The sequence below is a fragment of the Ceratotherium simum genome, chromosome 4 (assembly GCF_057802395.1).
Source record: "Ceratotherium simum simum isolate JZ-2026a chromosome 4, ASM5780239v1, whole genome shotgun sequence".
Lineage (NCBI taxonomy): Eukaryota > Metazoa > Chordata > Mammalia > Perissodactyla > Rhinocerotidae > Ceratotherium > Ceratotherium simum.
In genome coordinates, this window is record NC_141903.1 from 60,905,047 (window position 1) to 60,930,009 (window position 24,963).

At 35.4% G+C, this 24,963-nt stretch overlaps 1 protein-coding gene across 2 annotated transcripts in view; it reads left to right on the forward strand.

Moving 5' to 3' along the window:
* Positions 1-24,963, forward strand: part of TMEM232 (transmembrane protein 232) — a 694,734-nt gene that overhangs the window by 601,442 nt on the left and 68,329 nt on the right. For both annotated transcript variants that reach the window (XM_087429935.1, XM_087429934.1), the window contains exon 12: positions 5,966-6,210. In XM_087429935.1, the coding sequence (XP_087286061.1) occupies positions 5,966-6,210 (245 nt within the window). The remainder of the gene's footprint in view (positions 1-5,965; positions 6,211-24,963) is intronic.

Sequence of the window (24,963 nt, forward strand, 5' to 3'; positions counted from 1 at the left end):
TTGACCTCGGGCCTTCAATATGGGGTTATTTTTCTTCTGCTGGAAGAAAATCCTTTTGTATTCTTTTTGTGAGCATCTGCTGGTGGTTAATTCTGTCAGTTTTCACTTACTTGAAAAGGTTTTTATTCAATTTGATTTTGAAGGAGAGTTTTATTGACTAAGAATTCTACATTAGTATAGATGTGACGTAACGTTAAATGTCTAATCAATTGCTTTGTTTATTCTCCTAGCCAGTGTTTTTCCTTGCATCATTTTTATGACTTTGGTCATAAAGTTATTTTTTTTTTAATTTTATTATTAGCTGGTATATTTTTAATGTCAAATTGCATATTAACATGTCTACACTAGGTTTCAGGAGTAATAATATGTAAACTAACTCCCTTAAATTCTCCACACCTAGTTATTCAAAAGACCAAAGTGATTAGCATCTGTGCAGGTTTTCTCTCTGTTGTCCCTGTTCTTATAACTGCCTTCGGATTTTAAAAGCTGCCTTCTTAAGGGAGTTAATAATGGTACTGTAGAATAAACAGCTAAACACCACATATATGAATAAGACAAAGCAAACCATTTCAAAAGAATCTATATAGGTTACCTTTATAGGTGTGTTTAGTTTTACAGTAAAACGTGAGCATGGTAAACTCATGGTTTCCTTTTCTTTTATTTCTTTTCTTTGGCACTATCATGACGGCACTTATTTGCAGAAATAAAACTACAAAGGTTAGTTATTTATTCCTAAACACCCTTAGTTTTTCATAATAACGTGCAAATTCCTACATTTCATTGAACCAACATATTGGCCTGTGATACTTTGGGCAACAAGTTCTATGGTATAAAATAGCTAGAAGCTTTCTTTTACAAGTGATAACAACTCTGTTAGTCTTTAGGTGCTGCCTCGTAGCTCAATGTGAATAGAGAACCTAAAAGAATCTATACAGTGAAGGCATGTACCTCCGATGCTTTGATCTAAAATAAAATCTGTATTCCACTTTTATTTAAGTTAATGCAAATGCCTATGTTTACAGCATAACCTTTGTTTTTTCTTTCTTTTCCCAACACCTTGTTCCCAGAACCTTTCCTCATGTAAGGTAATCGTCATATTACGTACACAGAGTGAAACACAGTCTTAATTATAAACAACTGTAGAGTGGGAAGGATTTATTTCATAAGGATTGAATATATTTGAATGTTTATAGAATTAAGTATAAATTTTTTCTTTTTGTGTTTTAAAAATAAATATACAATTCATATGATAAACTGTTGAATATAATGAATTAAATTTCATACTTAATATCTCAATATATCTACATCACTGGTAAATCCATTACTGACTATATTCTGTACTCTCATGTCTTGTGTGTTTTTTTATGCATAATAACATTCTATTATCTACAATATCTGTTCATAAAATTTGATGCTTAATGGAGGTTAGAGGGGAAGTGAGATATTTAATAGCATATTTGAAATGAAACACAGTTCTAAATAGATCCCTAAACATAAGCCCTTCGTCTGACAAATTCAATATAAACCCAACTGTTGCCTGAGTATTTGGAAAAGAAATCAAAAACTGTCATATACTCACAGTGGCATAATAAACAAACGTTAATTGATGTGCTTTGTTTGAAATACTTCCAGGGAGACTTGCGATGAGCAAGGCTCTTCTGTATAGGCAATTCAGCAGCATATGTTGGCACATCTAGGAAAAGTCATCATGTATAAATGTTTTATGCCATCTGATATATGACCTAAAATATCAAAAAGAAATATGTACAGCTAAAAGGAATATGTGACTTTATTCAGAGTACCTTTGACTTATCAGGTAAAGAATATGGTGGTTAACATTTCGTGGTGAGATCTTTAAAATAAAATTTGTTTTTGTTCTTAATGATATTTCCATACTCTTAATGTACTCTATAAAGCAGCAAATAGAACAAACAACACTATTAGTCTCTATTCTCTCAGTACCTCTCTCTCTGCTTTCCCACGTATGGCTCCTCTTTTGACATAAATGGAGATGTATTTTTGGAAGAGTATAGTTTCTTTAAATACTTATCAATCGAGTTCCAATCAACAGATACATTGTTTTAAGAGAACATGAATATTTGTAGAGCTTTTACAATGTGCCAGGCACAGTGCTAAGTATCTTACATGTATTAACTCATCTAAACCCCATAGCTCTCCCACCACCGCCATCACCCACGCAGATGGGGGATCTGAGTCTAAACAGGATTAAAATAAGTGACTGGTGGTGGATGCACCTATGAGTGATAACCCAAAGGCTCTGCCATTTCCACTATGTTGTGCTCTCTCCCACATTAAATATAAACAAGGAACTAAAATTTATTAAAAATTTTTTTGTGTGCCAGACACTGTGCTAGAAAATATATTCAATTTTTAGGTTTAATCCTTACAATTATTATCAAGTATTATTATCGTCTCACTTTAGGAATTAAAGAAACATGCTCAGAGAGGTTAGGTAGCTTGTGCAAGATCTCATGACTAGCAAGTCAGAAAATGGAATATTCCCATCCAGTCCTTTTCTTAATCTACTGCATCAGTCTTTCTTCGACTTTAATGTGCATACAGCAGTAGGGCCTGAGATTCTGTATGTATAACATGTTCCTAGGTAATGACAATAATGATGGTTGAAGGACCACAATTTTAGTAGCAAGGAGCTCGCCATGCTATCCTCCTCTGTGAGATTTTATAACTCTGTAGGAAATAGTTTTTTGAGACTACCAGTGAGTCACTTATATTTAAATTTTAAAGTTTAAAGAAAAAAATTGTCATTTTTTTTCATAAACAAGTTAAATAATGCAAGCTGTAAGATTACTTGAGGATAAGTAGAGACAAAAAAGAGAGAGACAGCAAGAGACGAAGATAGAATTTGCTGCAAACTAAGCTACAATGGCTTAACATCTTGTTTCTCCTTTATTCTCTCATGTCAAGAGTAGTGTGAGATAGCTTAAATTTTGATGTGTTTGCTCTTTTTCCCTAATGATTGATGGAAAATTCAGAACTCTGGGGAGAGTTTCTTTTCTTTTCTTTCGTATTGCTACTACATCATAATTCCTTGAGGAATTTCCCCTTGTGCTGACTTCTCCAACTTCCTGACAGCCTATATTAATGCTGGTTTTTACCGTCTTTACGCCCAATACAAAGAGTGGGCATCTGCTCTTGGATGTGGCTTCAATATTTAATAATACCATTTCTCCAATTTTTTAACACTAAATCAGTAAAATTAACATAGATATTCAAAAATTGCCATTTGTTTCTTAATTAAAAATGTCAAATTTCAACAATGCAATAAGGTAAATTCTGAATTTTTAAAGCCTACATGGCCATCACCAAGAAATAGGGACACATGATGAAAACGTAAATATGTGTATAATATTTAAAGGTGGAGTTTGAGGTAATGTTCATTGGCAGGCTAAATAGTAGTCAATTCATGAATTTGGAATCTATTGTAAGGAAGAGTCATTAATATTTTGTGCAAGTCTACTTCTAAGAGGTGTAGATTTATATTTATGCATAGTTGGCATTTAAGTCTCTGAATTGTAACGTTAGAATAATGGCTTTAAGAGAAGTAAGATTCTTTAAATAGGAGATGCCTATAGAAGTACAACCATGATCCTATTTCATAAATTTGCCAATGTGAAAGTACAATATAACAAAATTGTTTTCAGCACGGCAGAGGTTGTATCAAGTCTTCTCTGGGTTGGTGGTGGGAGTTGCAGCAAAGGCTGGAGCATTAGTGTTCTGTCTTAGGGAATTCCTGACAGGAGCTGATACCTGTTGAACTTCTCACTCTCTGCTAAGTTAACACTCACAAAACTCTGAGAGGTAGTTATTATTATCTCCATATCACAAATGAAAAACAAGACGGAATTAAACTAAACACAAAACATAGGCCTGGAGAGGTCAACTAAATTTCCCAAGTTTGCATTCTTAACCAGGAAGTGGAAAAGCGAGACCTGATTTCAGATCTTTTGAACTGCAAAGCCCACATTATTTCCTAGTACTTCCTGCAGGAAAACAAACAAACAAAACCTGTTATAGATAAGACAAACGTGCATTTGACAGATATTTGAGACTACATTTCCATAAGTTGAATGCCTTAGACGTCAAAGGGGAGGGAAATTTACCTGGGCTTTCAATCAGGGAACCATCGTGAAAGATGTGGGAATGCCTTCATTTTGCTTCTTGAGAGAGCTGGCGTCTGGATCTACAACCTATCTAGTCTGGGAGAGAAGAAAGCAAGGAGTAGCCAAATGAGACATGATGAAAAGAGCATCACCCTTCTGTAATGCAGGGTAATCCTACCTCTGGAAACAGTGTACTTTACCAGAAATTCTGTCATGAGAAGACATTATTTTTTGTTGGTCTATTCATTTAATTACACATTTATTCATTCATCACTCTCTTAGTAATGGAAGAGCTTATACTAATACATTTGTGCAATACTATATATTATTGATTTTGAAGTACTTTTTCTCATGAAAAATTAGGCCAGGAAGGTAAACAGAATAAACATTACAGGTACTGTGATTACCATTTTACAGATGAACCTGCAGACTGATACATTAAATAATGTCCTCAAAATCACAACAGCTACTAAATGTCCTAGACACAGTTTAATTTCTTGCTTCAAATTGAATGATCTTTCCATGATTTTGATCAAGTTAATAAGCAAGATACACAACTGGAATAGGATGAACATGATTGTATGTTGATTCCAATACCCAGAGATAATTGAAATCAAAGATATTTTAAAAAAGGATATATTTCAATGAGGACTAGTGATTAAGTTCTTTTTCTGACATTGTAAAAATAAGCCCCTCTTAAAAATTTTTAATATAATTTTTTTTAGCATTTTGAGGCTATTTTGAGTCTTCTTTTCATTTTTTTGGTTCTTACCTATTTGCACGATTTTCACTATATCCTTTTCATATATGTTTTTTGCATATTATTCTTTCCCAGCTTCTCTGGCTTTCACAGTAATCCATATTTACTTACCTGCCTTTTGCTATTTTTCTCATTGCTTTAACTCTTTATGTTTTTCAGTCTTTATCATGAGATTGTTCTCATTTTTTTCCACTATAATTTCATCTAAATAATACAGTAGTCAATTCAATAGTAATTTCGTTGAGCCAAGCTTGATCTTGGAATCTTAAAGAAGTTAAATTAAGTGTTCATATACATAAAACATTTTCCATTCCTTAATTTTCTACCATAGGATACATCTACATATAAAATGAATCCTGAGTGACTGGTAATGAGTTACATGAAGATGGATAATATGAATAAAAAATGTAAAACTTAAAATGAAAGGAGGCAGCATCTAATTTATTTATGAGAGAGTTCCTCTCATAAATATGAGCATACTGTGAACATTAGAAAAGGTATAACACATGACATTTTGAAACTTACGTCTTCATTTGTTATTACCGATTCCAGCCAAGGAAAATATGTCTCTAGCCATTTCAAAAGAAGATGTAATTAAAAATCAGTCCCGGGCATTATTGAACATAAATAGGAGAATTCAGAAAATAGCTCTTTCCAGACTAAAGGTTGCTTAAATATTGTGGAATTTTTATGTTAGGTTTTTTTTGATATTAAAACATATTAAATAAATATAAATATAAATATAAATCCTAGAACATCTTCCATGTATGAAATTCTTGCATAGGAAGTGTATACATTTAAAATAGCAATTATATCATTAAATTTTTGAAATTTCAAGACCGGTTTCATTCATGCTTAATTGTTTATTTCACTGAAAATTATTGTTATGAGTTTTTAAATCTTTTGGGAAACTTCATTTTTTTCTTATAAAGGTTATTTTTATTTAACAGGAAGAATGCAACATTAGTCGAAGAAAATGAACATACATTCATCTTAATAATACATCATTTTTCCTCTCATTTAACTCTATTTCAACAAGTTCCTTTTTCTTTTCTTTCCACAGGCTGAGTTAAATGACCCAAAGGATCCTTTCACTAGTTACAATACAAAAGTTTCACCAAATGTAGGGGATGAAATTTTCTCCAAATATATAGGATGGAGAATTGCAAGCACACTTTCCAAACTGTTCTTCCCCTCCACTGATGCCTGTGTTCTTCCTTTGAAAAAACCTTTGATAAAACGGGATCAAGTGAAATGTCTGAATAAAAAGGATTCCATGAAGAAGAGAGTTTTGCATTCTACTGTAAGGTAAAGTGAAGCACCATTCAAAATGGTCCTGTTATACTAACACATTACATTTCAAAGCCATAGAAATTATATATAATCATATGTCACATTATTTAACTCAGTTTCTCTTTTTCATTTCAAATCTTGGCTCCACCACCTTCTAGGTGTTCTATCATGAGGAAGTACTCCCTTCTTAGAAACTATTTTCTCATTTTTAAAATAAGTATTACTATATAATATAAATCAACGTTTTAATAAGATGAAGCCTCCCTCCCATTACTGACCTCCATTTGCTTAGTTTACGCCCCTCTCTCCCTATCATTAATTGCTCGTGTATCCATCCGGGGTCTATAAGATGTAAATACAAGAAATTATAAGTATACTTTTATTTTCTCTCTATTTTTACATGAAAGTTAGCATACTAAATATACTATTTGGCATCTTGCATTTTTTTATGTAACTTCATTCCCTAGAAATCTTTCCATGCCGGTACATAGATAATTTTCTTATTACGATATTTTTAATCAGTTATGATGTTTTCCTTAGTATAAATGTACCACAATTTATTTAACCAATTTCCTATTGGTTGGCATTTGGGTTGTTTTAGATTGTCTGCTACTACAGACTACCACAAAAAGTAACTTTTCACATATATCGTTGTATACATGTGGAATAATGCCTGCAGGATAAATTCTCACAAGTGTGATTGCTGTCAGAGGGCATATGTCTTTGTAATTTTGGTAGATATTTCCAAATCCTTTCAGAGGAGTTGTACAAATTTATATCCCCACCGTCAATATATGAGAATTCCTGTTTCTCTCTAGTCTTTCCAACAGAGGGTGTTGACAAACTTTTGGGGTTTTGGCAATCTGAAAAGTAAAGTATGGTTTTTAAATGCAGTTTTCATTTTTATTTTTCTTAAGATAAGTGGTTGGAACACCTTTCATATGTTGAAAGCCTTTTGTTTTTCCTTTATTTGGGAATTAACTCCTATTTATTTTGCCCATTTTTCGGTTGGATTTTTATCTTTTTCTCTTTGCTTTGCAAGAACTATTTATCTATTAATCTACGTGTCCCTTTGTCTATGGTAAAACGTACAAATGTTTATTTTTGCCACCATTTTTTATTTATCTTTAAATTTTGCTTATAGTATGTTTTTGCCATACAGTCATTTTTCTATGTAATACAATTTAGCAATTGTTCACTATGGTTTATGGATATTGTGATATATTTAGAAAAGCTCTTTTCATTTTAGGATTAAAATTTTATCACATTGTCTTCTAGTACTTTTAGGGATTTATTTTGAACATTTTAACCATTGATCCATTTGAAATTTTTTTTGGTGTGTGGTGTGAGGTATAGATCCAGATGGCTACTCAATTGTCCCAACAATATTTATTGAGTCATCTATCTCCCTTCAACATTTTTCCTGATTTTAAACGTTATCTTTATTAAATATTAAATTATTATTATTATTTCTTTTTCTATGTTCTAAAATAATTTCAATAATTTGGAATTATCTACTATTTCACACTTCAGCAGCATTCCCTCTTAAAACGTCAGTACCTATGCCTCTTCTAAGGGTAGCTTTTTTTCAAATCTTTCTATTTTTTATGGCTGTTGGCAAGGCTGATATTTAGCCAGAATGCAGGGGTACAGCTAGACACAGTTCATATTGTTAAAGACCCCTGCCAATGAAAGTATCTGGAGTACTTTTATTATATATTTAATTTAATATCCAGGATTAATATCTTGATTATCAATCCTGAATATCAGTCTCTTTACATCTTTTTCTTTCTTCTTTAGTCAATTTTGCAAATTATGCTGTCTTTGAATGTTATTTATTTCACCTCATTTTTCAGAATTTATTTGGTCACAGTTGAACAAAGTAGTCTTAAGATTCTTTTTTTTCTTTTTCTGATGAAGATTCTCCCTGAGCTAGCATCCACTGGCAATCTTCCTCTTTTTGTATGTGAGCCGCCACCACAGCACGGCCACTGACTGACGAGTGGTGTAGGTCCACGCCCAGGAACTGAACCCGGGCCGCCAAAGTGGAACATGCCAAACTTAACCACTAGGCCACCAGGGCTGACCCTTAAAATTCCTTTCATTCTCTCTGTTTCTATGGTTGCTCTCCCCTTATCGAATTCCTATTTTGTGTATTTGTATTTTGCCCCTTTTATTCTCCTTAATTAGTTTATTTAGTGTTTTATCTATTTTATATTATTTTTTTGATGAACCAGTTCTTGAGTTCTAACTCATGTATTTTTGTTCTAATGTCTATGACTCCATTCCTTCTTTTTGCCTTTGATCTATTTTGTAGTTCATTTTCTAAGTACTTGAAGAAGATGCTAAATCATTTGGGAAATTTTCTTCCTCAGCATTTGTCTAAATCATTATTTGAGGTCCAAAAATCACAAGACTTGCTGCCCAAAGGCAGACTTTGTTGCAAGTGTAATAATTGGGTGGAACAAGGCCAGTAGTCGGACTTTCCTTTTGTGTACACAAATAGTCCACAGAAAAATAGACATGTGCTTGAGAAGAGTTTTGACATAGTTTTAAGCATTTTTTCAAGAATTCCAAAATCAATGAGGAAGATATGTAGATCTAAGATTAAGTATCTTACAGCATGGGCTTTAGTAGTCTCATGTGGAGAAGTGAATATTATAAAAATATTCTTCAGCATGTATGGTAAATATTTATAAAATGGCAATAGGATCAAGGTGTAATGAAAATGCCAGCTTTAAATGTCATGGTTACTGAGGTTTACTTTTGAAATGTCTTCTGTATATTCTCAAGGACCACAGGCATAGAAGAAAAATTAATCTGGGACCACAGAGAGGACACTGAACAAGTGTACTTTTGTTTCTCATCACGGTCAGTTTAAGAAAAAGATAGTAAGAAAGAAACTAGAAAAATAGAAGAAATTTGATATTGACAATAGGAGATTAGAAAAACAGCAGAGGAAAGAGTAAATAGAAGGTAAAAGGCAGATGGAGATGAATGGTGCCTGGGGACACAGAAAGGAGAAAGAAAGAGAGAGAGAGAAAAGGAGACATATTGGGAATGCTTAAAATAGCTAATCAGAGAAATGAAAGTTATAAGCAGAAAGAAAGATGAAAGAGACCAAAAGGAAAGGGACAAGATATAAGTAAGGAGAGAGACATACTGAGAATGAAAGGTACAAATGGAGAGAGATGCACAGGGTTTGGGGATAGGAGAAGAGAAAATGCAAAGTCAGAGAAGAATGAGACAAAAGAGGAGTGAGGTGGGGTTAAGATCCAAAGAGTCCTGTAGGTTTTGAAGGATTAGTAAATTAAACTTCTCATCAGAGCCTATAGCTTATTACATAAATGACAGTCATTCATCACTGATCTTTGAAAAAATGTTTTCTCCTTTTCCATTTTTTTCACAGCTCATTACAGGCTCTAGCAATTAAACTTAGAGTGTCTCTAGCCCAAATGAGAGCCTGAGCATCCCTCTAGCATGAGCACCTCAGTATGGCACAGCTCCCGGGGGCAGCTTTCACATTGCACCATTCACACTGTAGTGCATGTGAACAGTGCCCCCTGGAGTTGTGCATATTGCCAGCTCCAGTTAGGGGCGAACTAATCTCTGGGCACAACAAGGTGAGTGGAGTAGGGCTACAGCTCAAAAACAAGACAAATGCTAGGTCAGGCATGGCTGAACAGTCTCTGCTGTCTATTAGGGCTATACCTGCTTTATAAAAATTTGTTGAAAAGCAAATTTAAATCTAAGATATGCATTGAGAAAATGTCTCTGGCTCACTAAACATTAACCATGGGAAATTTTATTTCTTCCATTTGCTTGATTCTCCGTCTATTCAACAGTTTCCTGGCTAGGTCCCTTTGTTGGTTCTTTACCTCCTCTCACTTCCAGGTCCAAAAACTAGAATTAATGCAGTTAAGGAACACTTGAGCATCTTGAAGCCCCATAGGTAAAGTGCGAAGATATAATTTAAAGCCCACTGTATGCTCAGCTCTTTTTCACCTCTTAAAGGTTTTCATGTGTAGGGTCATATCACCAATTCCTCATCAAGTATTCCCAGAAATATCCATTGTGTGTTTTCAACAAAGAGTGATGTGAAAGACAGCAAGAAGTCCAACATTTAAGCACCCCTACAGAAGATGGGGCACATTTGAGAGGTAGGAGGACAGGAAATTTAAGGCAATATGTTTCTTTATTGCCTTGGAGCACTAAAGCATACTTATTTCAGTGTGAAAATCTGAAAATTTACTAGTAAGGAGAAAACAGGAGCTTCCCTATTGATGAAACATTTGCTACATCCCATGACCTATAATTTTTTCCAAAAATATTGTTCCTCACGTCTGTTTTTAGCCTATAAAATTCTTCGAAAGCAAGAATGCTGTCTTTTATGTGTTTATAAATGTATATTTTGCTCTGAATGATTTGCAGATTTTTCTTTCTTTTATGAAATTTTTCAAAAGAAAATTCATTATTGTGCTTCTGTATATTGAATTTTTTGGTTTTGCTTTAAGTTAGTGGGACATGCTGTTGGATACATGTTCTTTTTGCCCCTCAGTATTTTTTTAAAAATGAAAAAATCGTTATGGTTCCTTACTGTATTGTAAAAGATGCAGCCATAAAACCAGGCATAAAATACTTCTGCTTCAAAGCATAGTATTTTCCTTTTCTCTCTTTGTCAGTAAAACTGTCTTAAATTTAGCTTAATTAAGGCTGAGAATTCAGAACTCTGAAGACCATATTTTCAAAAATCATTTTCCACGTCTACACTTTTTTGTTCTTGAGGTTTCTTGTAAGTGTATTTTCTAAGCTTATGCCTTGAATCCCTAAAAACTCACAAACAGCAACTAGAAGGATGTGCACCTATTACATACAACTATCTACTGGGGCTTTGGGGGGAAAATAAATAAATAAAATCTTTAAAAAAAAAAAAACTCACAAACAATTAATTATTTGCACATGTGTAAAAACTAGGAGAATAGTAACTTAAAACTTTGTCTCTTATCATTCTTAGTTTGCTCAAAAATTTTATGTTAGAAAACTTTATTTGTAAGACCAGCACCTGGAAGAGAGCCCAGGTAAAACTAGCACGAACAGACTGAGAACATCTGTTGTCATTTAGGTAGGAAATTTTACATGGCTAACTTCATAAACAGGGTGGATGTACTCAAGACTATTGCCATCTCCTCTACAACTTCCATTATACAAGGAATTACTCCAGAGTAGTAGAACTAGGAGTAGCTAACATTTACTAAATGGCAACAAGGTGGGGAAAGGTAAGTACCCTAATGTTCCATGAGATAGGTTAAAGAAAATAGGCTTTGTTGGAGAGAACAATGGTCAACAAAAAGAGACACATGGTCCCCTTTTTTCATTACCTTATTGAGAGTGGTGCTGGAGTCTGGGGAAGTAATTGGACATTCACTGTGTTTGCTTTTTGAGGGAAGAGACCCTGCCTGACTGCTACTTGACTTTCTTATAATGTAAGTGTGAAAACTTCTTTCTCAAGGAAGAAATAAACATTTTAGACTCAGTTGCCAAGCCATCTGACGTTGGGCATCAGCTGGATAGAGGATGCTAGAAATGCCAGCTGTCTAGAACCAGGAGACCGTGGGAAGTGCTCTTAATGGTAGTAGAAGATAGCCGCTGGCTCCTTGGGAAATTGGGTTTAGGAGAAGCTCCATGAAGTGGGAGACTCTTAGTACCTCTATTTCTAGCCAGCAGGTTGCCAGGCAATTCAAGATGAGTCTCTGATGTCATAGTCAAACAATTCTATTTGCCACCCCACATGAGTGTATTTTATAAACATAGCACTGTGCTGAGCACTATCCTTAGAGGTAGATATGATTATTTTATCCAATTTATGGATTTTGTATATCTATAAATCTTCATTTTATAGATGTGGGTACTGAGAGGTTAAGTAATTTGCCCAAGGATTCACAACCACTAAGCGTGGGTATTTGAACTGAAACAAATGCATTCTGACTCCTGAGTCTACTGTGCTGCTTTCTCTCTCCTCATGTGAACTTCATCTGATGACAAAGCCTTGAGCAGTTGTTAAAAAAAATGTATCTTCACATCATAAGAAAAATCTTTTTATTTATTATTATTTTTCCAATCTCTGTCTCTTGATTTTCAGAACTTGATTTTGATTAAGGGACATTTTTTCTGGACACTGCCTCTCTGTAGTTAGTATCAGGAAATGTACGTCAAGGAGGAGGCATTTTCTATATATTACATATAATACATATATATTATATATATATATGTGTGTTATATATCATATTTTTTTCCTTCATTGCCTTTAGCCAAAATCGTACTGACTTACTGGAAAGTGCTTCCTCCTTGACATAGACTTTATATATATATATAGAGAGAGAGAAAGAGTTTTAAAAAAGGAGAGCTCCAAAGGATTCTTAAATAAAATGCCTTAAACAAATCTGTCTAGTTCTGTTTCGTGCAGGGAAAAAAGTCTGTGCATCCTTCATAAAATAGCAAATATATTTATCTTATAGCTTCTTTCTGATTGATTTAGAGTAAGTTACCTAACTTCTCTGAGCCTTAGGCTTCTAATCTTTAAAAATGTAAAAGCTGTACCTCCCTCTCAGGTTTGTCCTGAGGATAGAAGGGAAGAATATAGATAAAGAGCCCAGACATGTTAGTTCCTTATCTTTTTGTTCTATAATTTAGTAGATTTTCTAAAATATTTACTTTCTTCAGAATATAATATTTAATTCTTAGTAAAATTGTGATAAATAATAAGTGAAAGATTTACATTTTTGTGCCCCTATTTTTTTTTTTTTTAAGCTATGAATTGCTGACAGCAACTTTTCAAATAGAACATACAGTTTCATGATGATCTCCTTTTTGGTTGTATTTTGTTACCCTTCTTGTTTTTAGTTTTTGAATTAAAACACAATTCAGATCTGGTTCTATGTCATACACACATTTCGAGGGTATGGTGTCAAGACCCATTATGGGATAGTCAAGTTTAGAATGTTGATAGTTAGCATGACTGATCATAATTTTCAGCAGAAGAGAGATAAAGAGTATGAATGATTCTTCAGTGATGGGCTCCTATTTTTTTGAGCCTTTGTGAAATATTTGATTATTTAAAAACTGGTTAAATCATCAGCTCAGATCAATCATTTAAAGTGTTAAAACTTGTAGAGATTGAAGTGATATTGGAAGTGAAATCCAATTGCCAGTGACAGAACTGTGCTTCATACATCTGTTTTCAACACGTGACTCAGTTTACCTGCAATCTTGCCTGAAAGATAGGTGAATCCCCATCTATCTACTGTCTCCTGCCTTTTCCTGCCTTTCTTTGGAGCCTCGGTCTGAACAGGAATTCTAGGTGTCATCAACGGGGAGCATAGCTTTAGCTGCCACTTTTGCTGCAGTGGCGTTATGCTTGTAAGACAGGTGCCTATCTTCAATATAATCATCAACCCCAGGAGTTCTCCATTCACAGTAACATGGTGTGATGTAGAATCTAAAAAATGGCACAGCTTTTAAAATGAACTGGGTGAGATATAAAAACATTCTGTGTTTCAAATACAGATCAACTAGAATCAAAATGACAGCCCTGTGGGAAGACAAAAGTTGTGCAACAGAAAACAAAAACAAAATCTACATTTTTCTTTTGTGCTTTGTTTTGTTTGTCCTGTGCACTTCACTCTTTCAAAGAAAAAGGCAATGTTCAGCTTGAGATGAAATGCATTTGCAGTGGTTGACAACTTGTATTACCTGCTTAATTTGTATGTAAACTTGGATATGATATTAATCAAATTGGTATAGCCTCCCCACTTTCTAGGCTCTCAGCAAATATGAAGTCAATCAGTTTAAGGGCTTAATCTTCCCCTATTTCTAAATGTTCCCTTGATAGAATCAAGTATTTCATCAGGCATATAAACTCTTTGAAAACCTGAGTATCCAGGGCAGGTGCTTTCTGTCCGCCTGTCAGAGCAAATTTGCTCTCCAACTAACCCAGCTTTCCCAGGACGTCTCTTGATGTGGATTTAAATGGTAGGCAGAAAGTAGAACTCCTGATAGAAGCGGAATATTCCTTTGGTTAGCATGAACTAAACACCTCTGTGTGCAAGCACTGTGCTAGGCGCTGGGAGTACAGACAAATAAACCATGCTCAAAAGTGTGATTGATGGTTTCTTGTCCAGAACTACTGCTTGTGTCTCTAGCATGTTGGTTTTCCACCATAAAGTCATTCGGGACTTTGCACCCATGGTTTTCTATTTTTTCATATATTCATTTATTCAATAATTATTTATTAGGTGCCTAATATATGTCAGGTACTATGAAAGAAAATGTCTCAGATAAAATAGCAAATAAAAATAGTTACAGTTCCCTCCCAATGGAACTTACAATCAAGTGTAGGAGATAAACGTGAATGAAAATCACACATATACATGTAAAATCACACATATGTGTGTTAAATCTCTATAATGATAAGTGCTATGAAAGAGAGCTACATGGTGCTGTCATGCTGGAATGGTGGAAAGACAGCTACATGGTGGCATGATAACGGAGAGCAGGGTGTGGTTGGGGGTAGGGGAAGATCATGGGTTTGGTTTTGGACATGTCCAATTTGAAGTAGTGCTTTTGAGTTCTTTAAGTGGAGATATCAAGTAGGCTGTGAGTTTCACAGTGCTGTGATTCAGGGAAGAAGTCTGGGCTGAGTCACTGAATGAAGGTGGTGACTGAAGTCATGGGCGCAAGCAACATTGCGTTGGTAAAGAACATCAAGTGGTGTGAGAGGTAGCGCTAGGGCAGAATTTTAAGGAATACCATCATTTAATGTGTGGAAAGAGGAGAATGATAGCAAAACAAATAACTTAGGTACAACCAGAGAGGTAGGAGAAAATGCAGGAGGATTTAAAAACTTGAGAACAATTTATAGAAGGTTGTGATAACTTGAAAATATGATATAATAATGCTTTTAAAAAATTTTAAGTTGGGAGCTGGCCTGGTGGCTTAGTGGTTAAGTTCAGCACACTCCGCTTTGGTGGCCCGGGTTCATGGGTTCGGATCCCAGGTGCAGACCTACACCTCTCATCAAGCCATGCTGTGGTGCCATCCCACATATAAAATAGAGGAAAGGGCCGACCCGGTGGCGCAAGCGGTTAAGTGCTCACTCTCTGCTGCGGCAGCCCGGGGTTCACCGGTTTGGATCCCGGGTGTGCACCAATGCACCGCTTGTTGAGCCATCCTGTGGCGGCATCCCACATAAAGTAGAGGAAGATGGGCATGGATGTTAGCCCAGGGCCAGTCTTCCTCAGCAAAAAGAGGAGGATTGGCAGATGTTAGCTCAGGGTCAATCTTCCTCACACACACACAAAAAATAAAATAGAGGAAAATGGGCACTGATGTTAGCTCAGGGCAAATCTTCCTCAAGCAAAAAGAAAGAGCTAGATTGCTAACAGGTGTTAGCTCAGGGCCAGTCTTCCTCACCAAAAAAAAAAAAAATTTAAGTATATGGAGATATTGATTGCAAGGACAGATAAGGGAGACTTTCTTAAATTATCTACGCAGATAGTGATAAAATCTCCTTCTTTTTTGAATATCTCTGATCGGCACTTTCTGCTCAGTGCACAAAAAATATAAATGCAGGAGACAAAAGAATTGCAAAGGATTTTTTATATATGAAGCATACTTGCAAATAACTTACAGTAGCCACCTAATGAAAAAAAAAGTGCCAAACCAGTGCATGAAGCCTTCTAAGTTCACAGACAAGATTCATCGGTCGGGAAGGGCCGTAATATAGTCTGCTGTATATAATGTATGTATACTTATGTACACATAACAGACATGAATTTCTGCCTTCTAATGAAACATTTGCACATATCAAAATACCAAAAAATTATGAAGGTAGATTGTCGCTTAGAAGCAAAACTTAATGGCCTTTCTGGTTATTTCACAGGCTTACAGTCCTTTTTAAAATTTCACTAGTCTTTCCAATTTTTTTAAAAGGTAAGATTTGTTAATGATATGTTTATACCATTAACAATGGTACAGTGTGTCTCTTCTATCAGTTTATCCAACAAACAAGGCACAGAAGTATGCATTTAGGGGATTAATTTCTCCCTATAGCACTTTTAGACCCAGTACTTCATGTCCTCCATTTTCATTTCAGAAAGTAAAACTCAGCCCAAACAAGTTAACCAGATTATGTGAAAATGTTCATGCCAAGGACTGCAGTAAAATCAGAGATCTCAGGGCAGGTTCAAAGTGTCCTCCACACACACTTCAGGTGCTCGCAGATGGAGCCTGGTGGGGAATAGCAATGACCAGAAGGAGGCTGTGATGAAAGATACCAATCAGGAGAGTGGGAGATGGTACCATGAATGTTTGAAAGTTGTGCGACACATCTGTTTCATGCATGTTTCATTATCTCCAAACTATGTTGCTGCTACATTTCTAGAATTTCTACATTTGTTTATAAATTTGGTATGTGCTGCAGATATGTCTTTCTTCCCAAAACTTTAATTTTCACATTCTACATTTTTTCATTTCTTTTTTTTCTTTCATCTTCCACCTCCTTTTTAAAAGGGTGCAGCTACAACCAACACTAATCATGCCTATATCTTTAATAAATTGTCATATCCATTTATCATTCTGAACAGCTTCCACTTTTAGTGCCAACTCTGTCACTGCAGTATAAGATCAGTAATTGCTAAGCATCCATCATATCTGAAGTGATATGTTACTAAATTCATAGCTGTTCACAGTAGTTCACTAACCTGAGTCTTGTCGAGCTAGAACTAATGTCGAGTGGTCCCCTTTCTGGTTTTTCTTTTTTCTACATAAAGCTATTCAAAGGAAAAAGTCTACGTTTAGCATTGTAATTTTACTAAACCATTTATATAAGCAAACCAATATTGTCATATGGAAGTCTAAGCACAGCTGGCTGACAAATCAACCACCTGTTAGCATACTGATATCAAGCAAGGAGAGCTTGTGATAAGTGAATCATATCACAGCAAAAAAAAAGTCACATCTAATAATTTCAGTAGCTTCTTTTCTTGCTGAGCTTATAAATAGCATGTGTTGCAACCAACAGGGATTTTTCAGGAGTCCCTCTCTAAAGGCCAAGCATTTAAAAAAATCTGACGTACTCAGCCTCATAAATTCCCGAATGCCCATGGGTCTTATTCCTATAATGTCCGCCTTCTGTCCATAGATAAAAATATAGGAAATGGACGATAAGTGGTGAATTCCATTTGGCACTCAGACACCTTCCCTAACAGAACCATATCTGGCTGGGAGAGGCAAGCTTGCCAAGTGACACAGCCCATGGGTTTAGGCAGGGCCATTAACCCATTCTGGGGACCTGGGCCAGCACCCACTCTGTTAATATGCTGCATATTGGCCTCTGAGACATTTTAGTCAAGTATGAGTTGGATTAACCCAGACTGAAGACTTCCCAGGTCTATTTTCAGCGTATCAGTATACCACAGCGGTGGTGGTGAGGGTGGAGGAGGTAAGCGAGCAGTGCAAGTGGCGGCAGGAGCAGCAGCAGAAACAACCAACCAAGGCTGGGCTCCCTAAATCTACCAGCAAGACTCTCTGCTGCATTTTGCAAAAGCTTCCGACGTCTTTCTATTCCTCCTAGCTGCCCTCTGTCATCAAGTAGCACTTGCTGTCACACAGACTTGTAAACACAGCTGGCCGAAGAATCAACCACATGTTAAGCATACCAATATCAAACAGGGACAGGTTGTGACAAGGGCATGTATATAAAAGAAAAAGCTGCCTAATATAATTTGCAAGCCCCCTTTTCCCTTCTCTTGTTCAATTCCATATACTATTCTATTAATAATCCCAATGTTAGGAAAATCTTCATAACATGGATGCCAGACTATCCAGAATATCCATTGATATTACACATGCATCCAAATAGGACTGGTGAGTAGTATTACTGTAAATTCTTCCATTCCTGGCTCAGTAAGCAGTCACTTAAGCCCTGTATTTCAGAGTTTTAATGCCACCAGGTTAGATATGTTCAGGAGGATGATAAAGTGATAGGCCCAAGGTAGTGGTAATTTTGCTGGAAGATATGAAAAAGAAAAATATAATTGCTTTTTGGGAGAATATATAGACAGAACATTATATATTTAGGAAAGAATATACTTAAATGGAAACACTAAAAGAGTTCTCAAGAAGGCATTTTCTCTCTTTCCTTGCCATAGTCAGAGATGTGTCTAATCCAACCGTGACTCAATGGGGTTTCCAGTCACCAGAAATGGAAATTATTCTGTGTTCATATGCTCTGTTGCTGAGCAAGCCTCACTGTCAGAAACCAATTTCACATCTTTCACCTTTAATTGTGGCTATACGTTACCGCATGAATGAGAATTGGACAAGAGGGCAGTTAATTTGATTGATGTAGACAGGCAAAGTGAGTAATTCAGACCCTTGAAATTCCCTTTAGGACTTGAATGATCCTATTTGGCTGTCTTGGTGACAGCCATATTTTCCCTCCAGTGTGTGGACAACCACCTCTAATACTGTTTTCTCAGCCTGCTTGCATTTGGATTCTACTGGGGACTGAAATGATGAGGGGTAAAGTTGACCATAAAATATATTATTATGTTCAAGTTCAAGTAGATTTTAAAAATAACTAGACTTAACAATCTGAGGAAAAACAGGCTTGCACAAAACAAACAAAAACCCACCACTACCACAACAACAATATAAGGTTGGTGGAAGAAAATATGTCAATATAACACCCACTGGTATCTGTAAGACGTGGACTTCTAGCAGACTTCTAGTCGTTTTGCATAACTGGGATCACAAAAGATCACTAGGGTTGGCACTGTCTTGGAAGAAAACAGGTTACTATTAGGGAGTCATTGAGGGTGAAACTAGCCCAGAACAATAAACACCCTCTATGTTTCAATGATAAGGAAATTCAAGGAATTAGATGTGCAAGTCTGATTTGGGCATGGAAGTAGGCAGCACTTTCACATCCACTAGGTCCTTCCACCTCTCATTCTTCCTTCCCTCATTACCACTCCCCTCCTCCTGCTCAAATTCAAGTAGGCATTTGAGAGGAATAACGAAAGGAAAATGGTTTAGTTTCTGTAATTATGTGATTCTAAGCATGCCCATTTGAGAACATCTGGTGGCACTGCGGACCTATTGTTTCTTCCAATGGTCGGTGTGAAGGATTCAGGTTAGCAGATCACATTGCTTTGCTTCCTCTGCTCGGCACTCACCGTCATGATCACTGAGGACTTATTCTTAGGCTAGGAGCTGGGGAATTCAATTCCACCTGTGAGCAGGCCAACCAGCCAAAGCTGTCACCAGTTTCAAAAGCCATTCCCATGGAGGAGACATACGAGTCGTTCCGTCCAATGCCCTTCTTGGATTTGAGGAAACTAAGATTTTACAAGGTTAACTGACTTTTCCAAGATCACTTAGGAGTTAAGGAGCAAGAGAGCAGACTTGAGATAAGAACCCAAGATTTCCTCACTCCCAATATGGCTCCATATTTGGAAAACTCCCATAATTTTCATAGAGATGTAGAAACTCTAATGGTTGAGATAGACTGTTTTCAAAGGGTACGTGGACAGAAACCAGTTAAAATTCTGTTAACTTTATTGAGCTAAAATCTTTAGGAATTCTTGTATAAAAATAAATGCCTGGTCATATTTATGTGGCAATTTTTGTATTATCTTTCGTGCTACAACTATGCTCTCCCCTAACCCAGCATCAGCATCTTTCTTTGAAAGCCCAGCATTTTAAACTTACAAGGAACCACATTCCTCTGCTCAAGCAGCTATATTAAAATGTGTCCTCCAAATTTACTTTTTTATGATTGGTCTTCTATAGCTCTACCTCTCAAAGGAGCATTTTAATAGAGGATTGTAAAATGTCCACATTATAGGATGAAAACTAGGACAAAAACCTATGACAATTAATTAAAATGGCACATTCTACAGTGAATTTTATATCTAAAGATAGACAAATAGCTATTTTCAATTATAACTGCACACATATATCCTGTTTCATGCTTACAAATTGCCTGATTGATTTGAGTTTATAAACTGCCAGGATATTCCAAGGAATAAGTTGTATGCCCTACAAACAACAAACAGGGAGAAGCAAGGAAAAATAGACACATATAAGGCATCAGTTATCCTATGTTCTTATACAATTTTAAGGGTCAGTTCCTTGGGTACAGAAGAGTCAGGGAATCATTTTCCTCAAATAAAGTCACACAACTCCAGTTAATGCTCAGTCATTTGACAACTGTTTGACAATTTGAAGATTCATGTTTTTAAAGCAGAAGATAAGGTGAAGGAGAAACATTTGCTGTGCATCCAGCATCAAAATTTAGGGCCTGCTCTGTATTTTTGAATTATGGGGCTAGAAGTATAGGCTTACGGAGAAGAACAAAGATTTTGGCCAAATTTATCCCATAGAATTTCAACCCAGGCCAACCTGAGCAAACTAGGCTCTGGGTACATATAGCTGAAACATCTGGATGAAAAGTGAAATAAATCAGTCAAGTTAGTGAGAGTCACAGTGACAAGCAATTTTGTGTTGGTCTCTTGGTCCCTTAGATGCCTAATTTTTCCCTTGAATTCTATACTCAGGTATACAACCACTTAACGTTTTGTTTTCATTTAGATGGTCTGATATGCATCTCAAGTTTAACATTTCCAAAATTTAGCTCATCTCCCTCTCACCTAAACCTGCCCATTCCATTATTTTCTCACTAAATGGAAAATTCATCCTTCCGCTATCTCAGACCTTGAAATCATCATTGTGTTTATTTTGCTCACGGTCTATGCTCAATCTATCAGGAAATCCTGTTGTCTTTACCTTCAAAATGTTTCCAAAATATTTCACTACTTCCACTGTTTCCGTTTGATTCAGGAAAGACGAAAAATTAATATTTGGGACAGGACGGTCTAGCTGTGAAAGTGGCTTTTGTAAAATCTTGAAATAATGGAAAAATAGTAGGAAGCTAAACATAGCTGAAATCTCTACAGTAGGCCAGGCACCTTGCTAAGTGCTAGAGATATTGTGGTGAACCAGACAAATACGCTGCCCACCTTCATGTAGTTTATAATCTAAAATAGAGGATGGGTAAATCAATAAGCAAATGAGGTAACTACAGATTATTTTAAATCCCATGAGTGAAATTAACTGGGTGATAAGATTGAAAGCGGTTGGAGGATTCCACTTTAAATAGCCAGGGAAGTGTGAGGGAGTAATTTTGGGCAGAGACCTGCTGGAGGAGAATGAGCCTGCCTTGTAAAAGAGAGTGTAGGCAGAGGGAACAGTGAGTGCAGGGCCCAGGGGAAGGAAAGGACTCATCACCTGTGGTAGCTGAAAAGATGGTCGGTGTGGTTGCAGAGCGCTGAGTGAGGAGAGAGGGGGAGGAGGCGAAGTTGTCCCTGAAGCCAGACCTTACAGGGCTCCTTAAGTACAGACAAGGACTCCTAGTTTTATTCTAGTGCAAAAGGAAGTCACAGGAAAGTTTTAATCAGAGGAGTAACAGAGCCAATTACCTTTTAAAGAGAACAGATTGTGGTCTGAAGGTGAAGGCTGAATTAAATTGACATTTCTTCTATTCCTTTGATCTCCTTTTCAAGATTTAACACCTGTCTTGAAAATGACCTAGGTTTATACTAAATGTCTGGTGAAAATTCCTTTGCTGGGACCTATCCTTCCCAATCATTGACTGGATTTCAGTTTGCCTCTGCAGCCGTATTATTCAGCCATTATTTCAGCCCCTGGCAACTGCAGAAATTCGCTGGTAAACCATTTCTGGCCTGATGAGGGCAACATTTGATCAATTCATTCAATGGGATTGGACTAACAATAAGAATAGTATTTATGAAACAACACTTTTTAAATTATGATAATCCTAAAAGGTCAGATTCTTGAAGCTGTTCTTTAATTTCAGGTATTTTGCTTTAACATAGATATTTGCCTGTATTTACTTTGTTTAAACATCATACACCAACATACACTCCCTGGGAGTTTATAGCAAAAACAAAATAAAACACACACACACAAAAAAAGAATTCAGAAAACGTTTATATCCTAGCAATTATTTATGTTTTTATACTTATATTTGCCATCCCAACAATGACAATAATGTGCACTTCTGTGGTAGTCATCTCTTTTCCTGTTATCACAAAATTTAAAACAATAAGCAAGGAAAATTCCCATTTTGGTAGTGATTTCAATTCTAAAGTTTATTTTATATTACATAGACTTTTTACAGTTTAGTCTCTCAGATTATTCTACTAGCTGTAGAATAATTCAGTACAGCTCTATTAAAAACAAAACTAAACTAAACAAAACTGTACTTCCCTACAATATTCTCCATACAGATTAGACCTAAGCAAATTAGTTAAATATGGAGGAACCCTTGCCCACTTCTGATGGCACTTGTTTTCTACAGCCACCTCGTGTATACTTTGCTAGCTTCAACCAGTGATTTTTGAGATGTTAGTTTACAACGTCTTCAGGGGTTTTTCTTCCATTAGTTACTGAAAATTCATGGATGTCTCTTAAAATCCCAAAAGCTATTGACCCTACGGAATGAATTTTAATGGGAGAAATTCCAGGAACATAGCCAAGTCATGTGAGGCTATTTGGGATCTGGAAGGCCTTTCTTTTCTTAAACTACATCCACCATAAGAACCCTTAAAATGGTTGCCTATGCTGCATTCGTCCTAAGGCTACACCTGCCTGAAATAAATTTGTCTCTGAAAAGTTATCCTATAACTTTGTAATGTAGGCACTCAAAAGTTTTTATCCTTGATTATACTTAAAAAGTCATCATACTTCCCTCTTAAGGGTTGTATAACATTGTCACAAGGATAAAGAGGTATAATGATTAATTAACAAAAGACTAATTGGTATTTACATTCTACTTTTCTCAAGCAATTCCTCAATAAACAGAGGCTAATTAATAGATTAGATGCCAATATTTTGTCTTCAAAGAGTTTAATGCTTTAGATTATGATTTATTTTTAGCTCAAGTGCTTCTTCAGCGTTTTTATTTGGTGCGGCATAGTACAACAGAAGGCAGATATTTTTCTTTTCTGTTCCACTGTAAGCAGGTAAAAGATGCTTGGACCACTTATTACACGCATTTGTGCTTGCAAGAGCCCTAGAAACAATGGGAAGAATGTCACTTTTTGGGGGGAAACATTTTAGTGGCATATAAGAAGAAAATTTGTTTCAGAAATAAAATGCATATTCCTATAAAACTGGTGAAGAATGATTTGTAAACAAACCACACCATTCCATATCTTGTATTTTGACCAGTTTGTAAGGATTTAGAAAAGTGGTCAAAGTTCTTTGCACATTTTGGAACTATTTATACATCTAGAACTATTTATGTTCAAGAACAATTTATATGTCTAGAAATCCTTGCACTTTCACAGCACAATTTGTCAGGAGATTTTAGCTCCCCAAGTGGCCTTTTCAGCCCCACGGTGAGGCAGCGAGTCTGTTATCCTCAACCTTAAGTGTAGAATGTACCCTAGCCAAGGCTTTAACCTTCAAAGTACTTATGGTGACTAACTACTTGATGTCATTATCCCATAGTTGTTGGGTTTTTTTGTTTGTGTTTTTCTTAGATTATTGTCTATTTTCTTATTTATTTTTCCTTCGTTCTGTTTCCTTTGGGTGTACTTTGTCTCCTTTTTTTAGTTTCTTAAGATAGAAACTTAGATTATTGATTTTAAAACTGTTATTCTATCCTAAGATATGTCTTCAGAGCTACAAATTTCTCTTTACACTCTGCTTTGAGATGTATTTTCATTTTAACTTAGTGCAAAAATATTTTCGTATTGTTCTTGTGATTTCTTCTTTGAATGATGGTTATTTAGAACTCTGTTTTTAAATTTTGAAATATGTGGGGGGTTATAGTTATCATTTTTATTTGTATCAAATTAAATCTCATTGTTTTCAGAGGTCATGCTTTATAAAATTTCAATTTTTAAAAATTTAATGAGACTTTTTAATGGTTGAATATTTGGTCTATATTACTGAAAGCTCCAGGCATGCTTGAAAATAGAATGCATTCTACAGTTGTTTGTAGTGTTCTATAAATGTGAAATTAGCTCAAAGTGGTTGATAGTATAATTTAAATCTTCATCTTTACTAATTTGTTTTTACTTTTTCTAGCTCTATTAGTGAGAGAGAACTGTAAAAATCTTCAACTGTAGATTTGACTGTATCACCTTTTTATCCTGTAGAGTTTGCTTTATGTTTATTGAATCTCTCCTTTTAAGTACACATACATTTATCATTTTAATATTTCCTGAGGAATTGACCCAATATCTCTCTTTACTTCTGGCTAACCTCCCTTGTCTGAAAATCTACATTGCCTGATATTAATATTTCCATACCATTTTTTTTTAATGCTTACCTTTTTCATGATATATATTTCTATATTTTTCCTATTCTTTTCCTTTTACCTTATGTGTTTTTTTAATTTAAAATATATTTTGTGTAGACAACAGATGGTTACCTTCTTTTTTTAAATCTAGTTTGACATTCTTTGCCTTTTAATTGGAATCTTTCACCCATTTAAATCTAATGTAACATTGGTTTATAACATTGTTATAAACCAATGTTACTGCAATAAACAAAAAATTTTAAAAAAATAAATAAATAAATAAATAAAATAAATAAAAAAAAAAAAAAAAAAAAGAATGTCCATAAATCTAATGTAAAAATTGATATGGTTGGATTTAGAGCTACTGATTTTTCTAT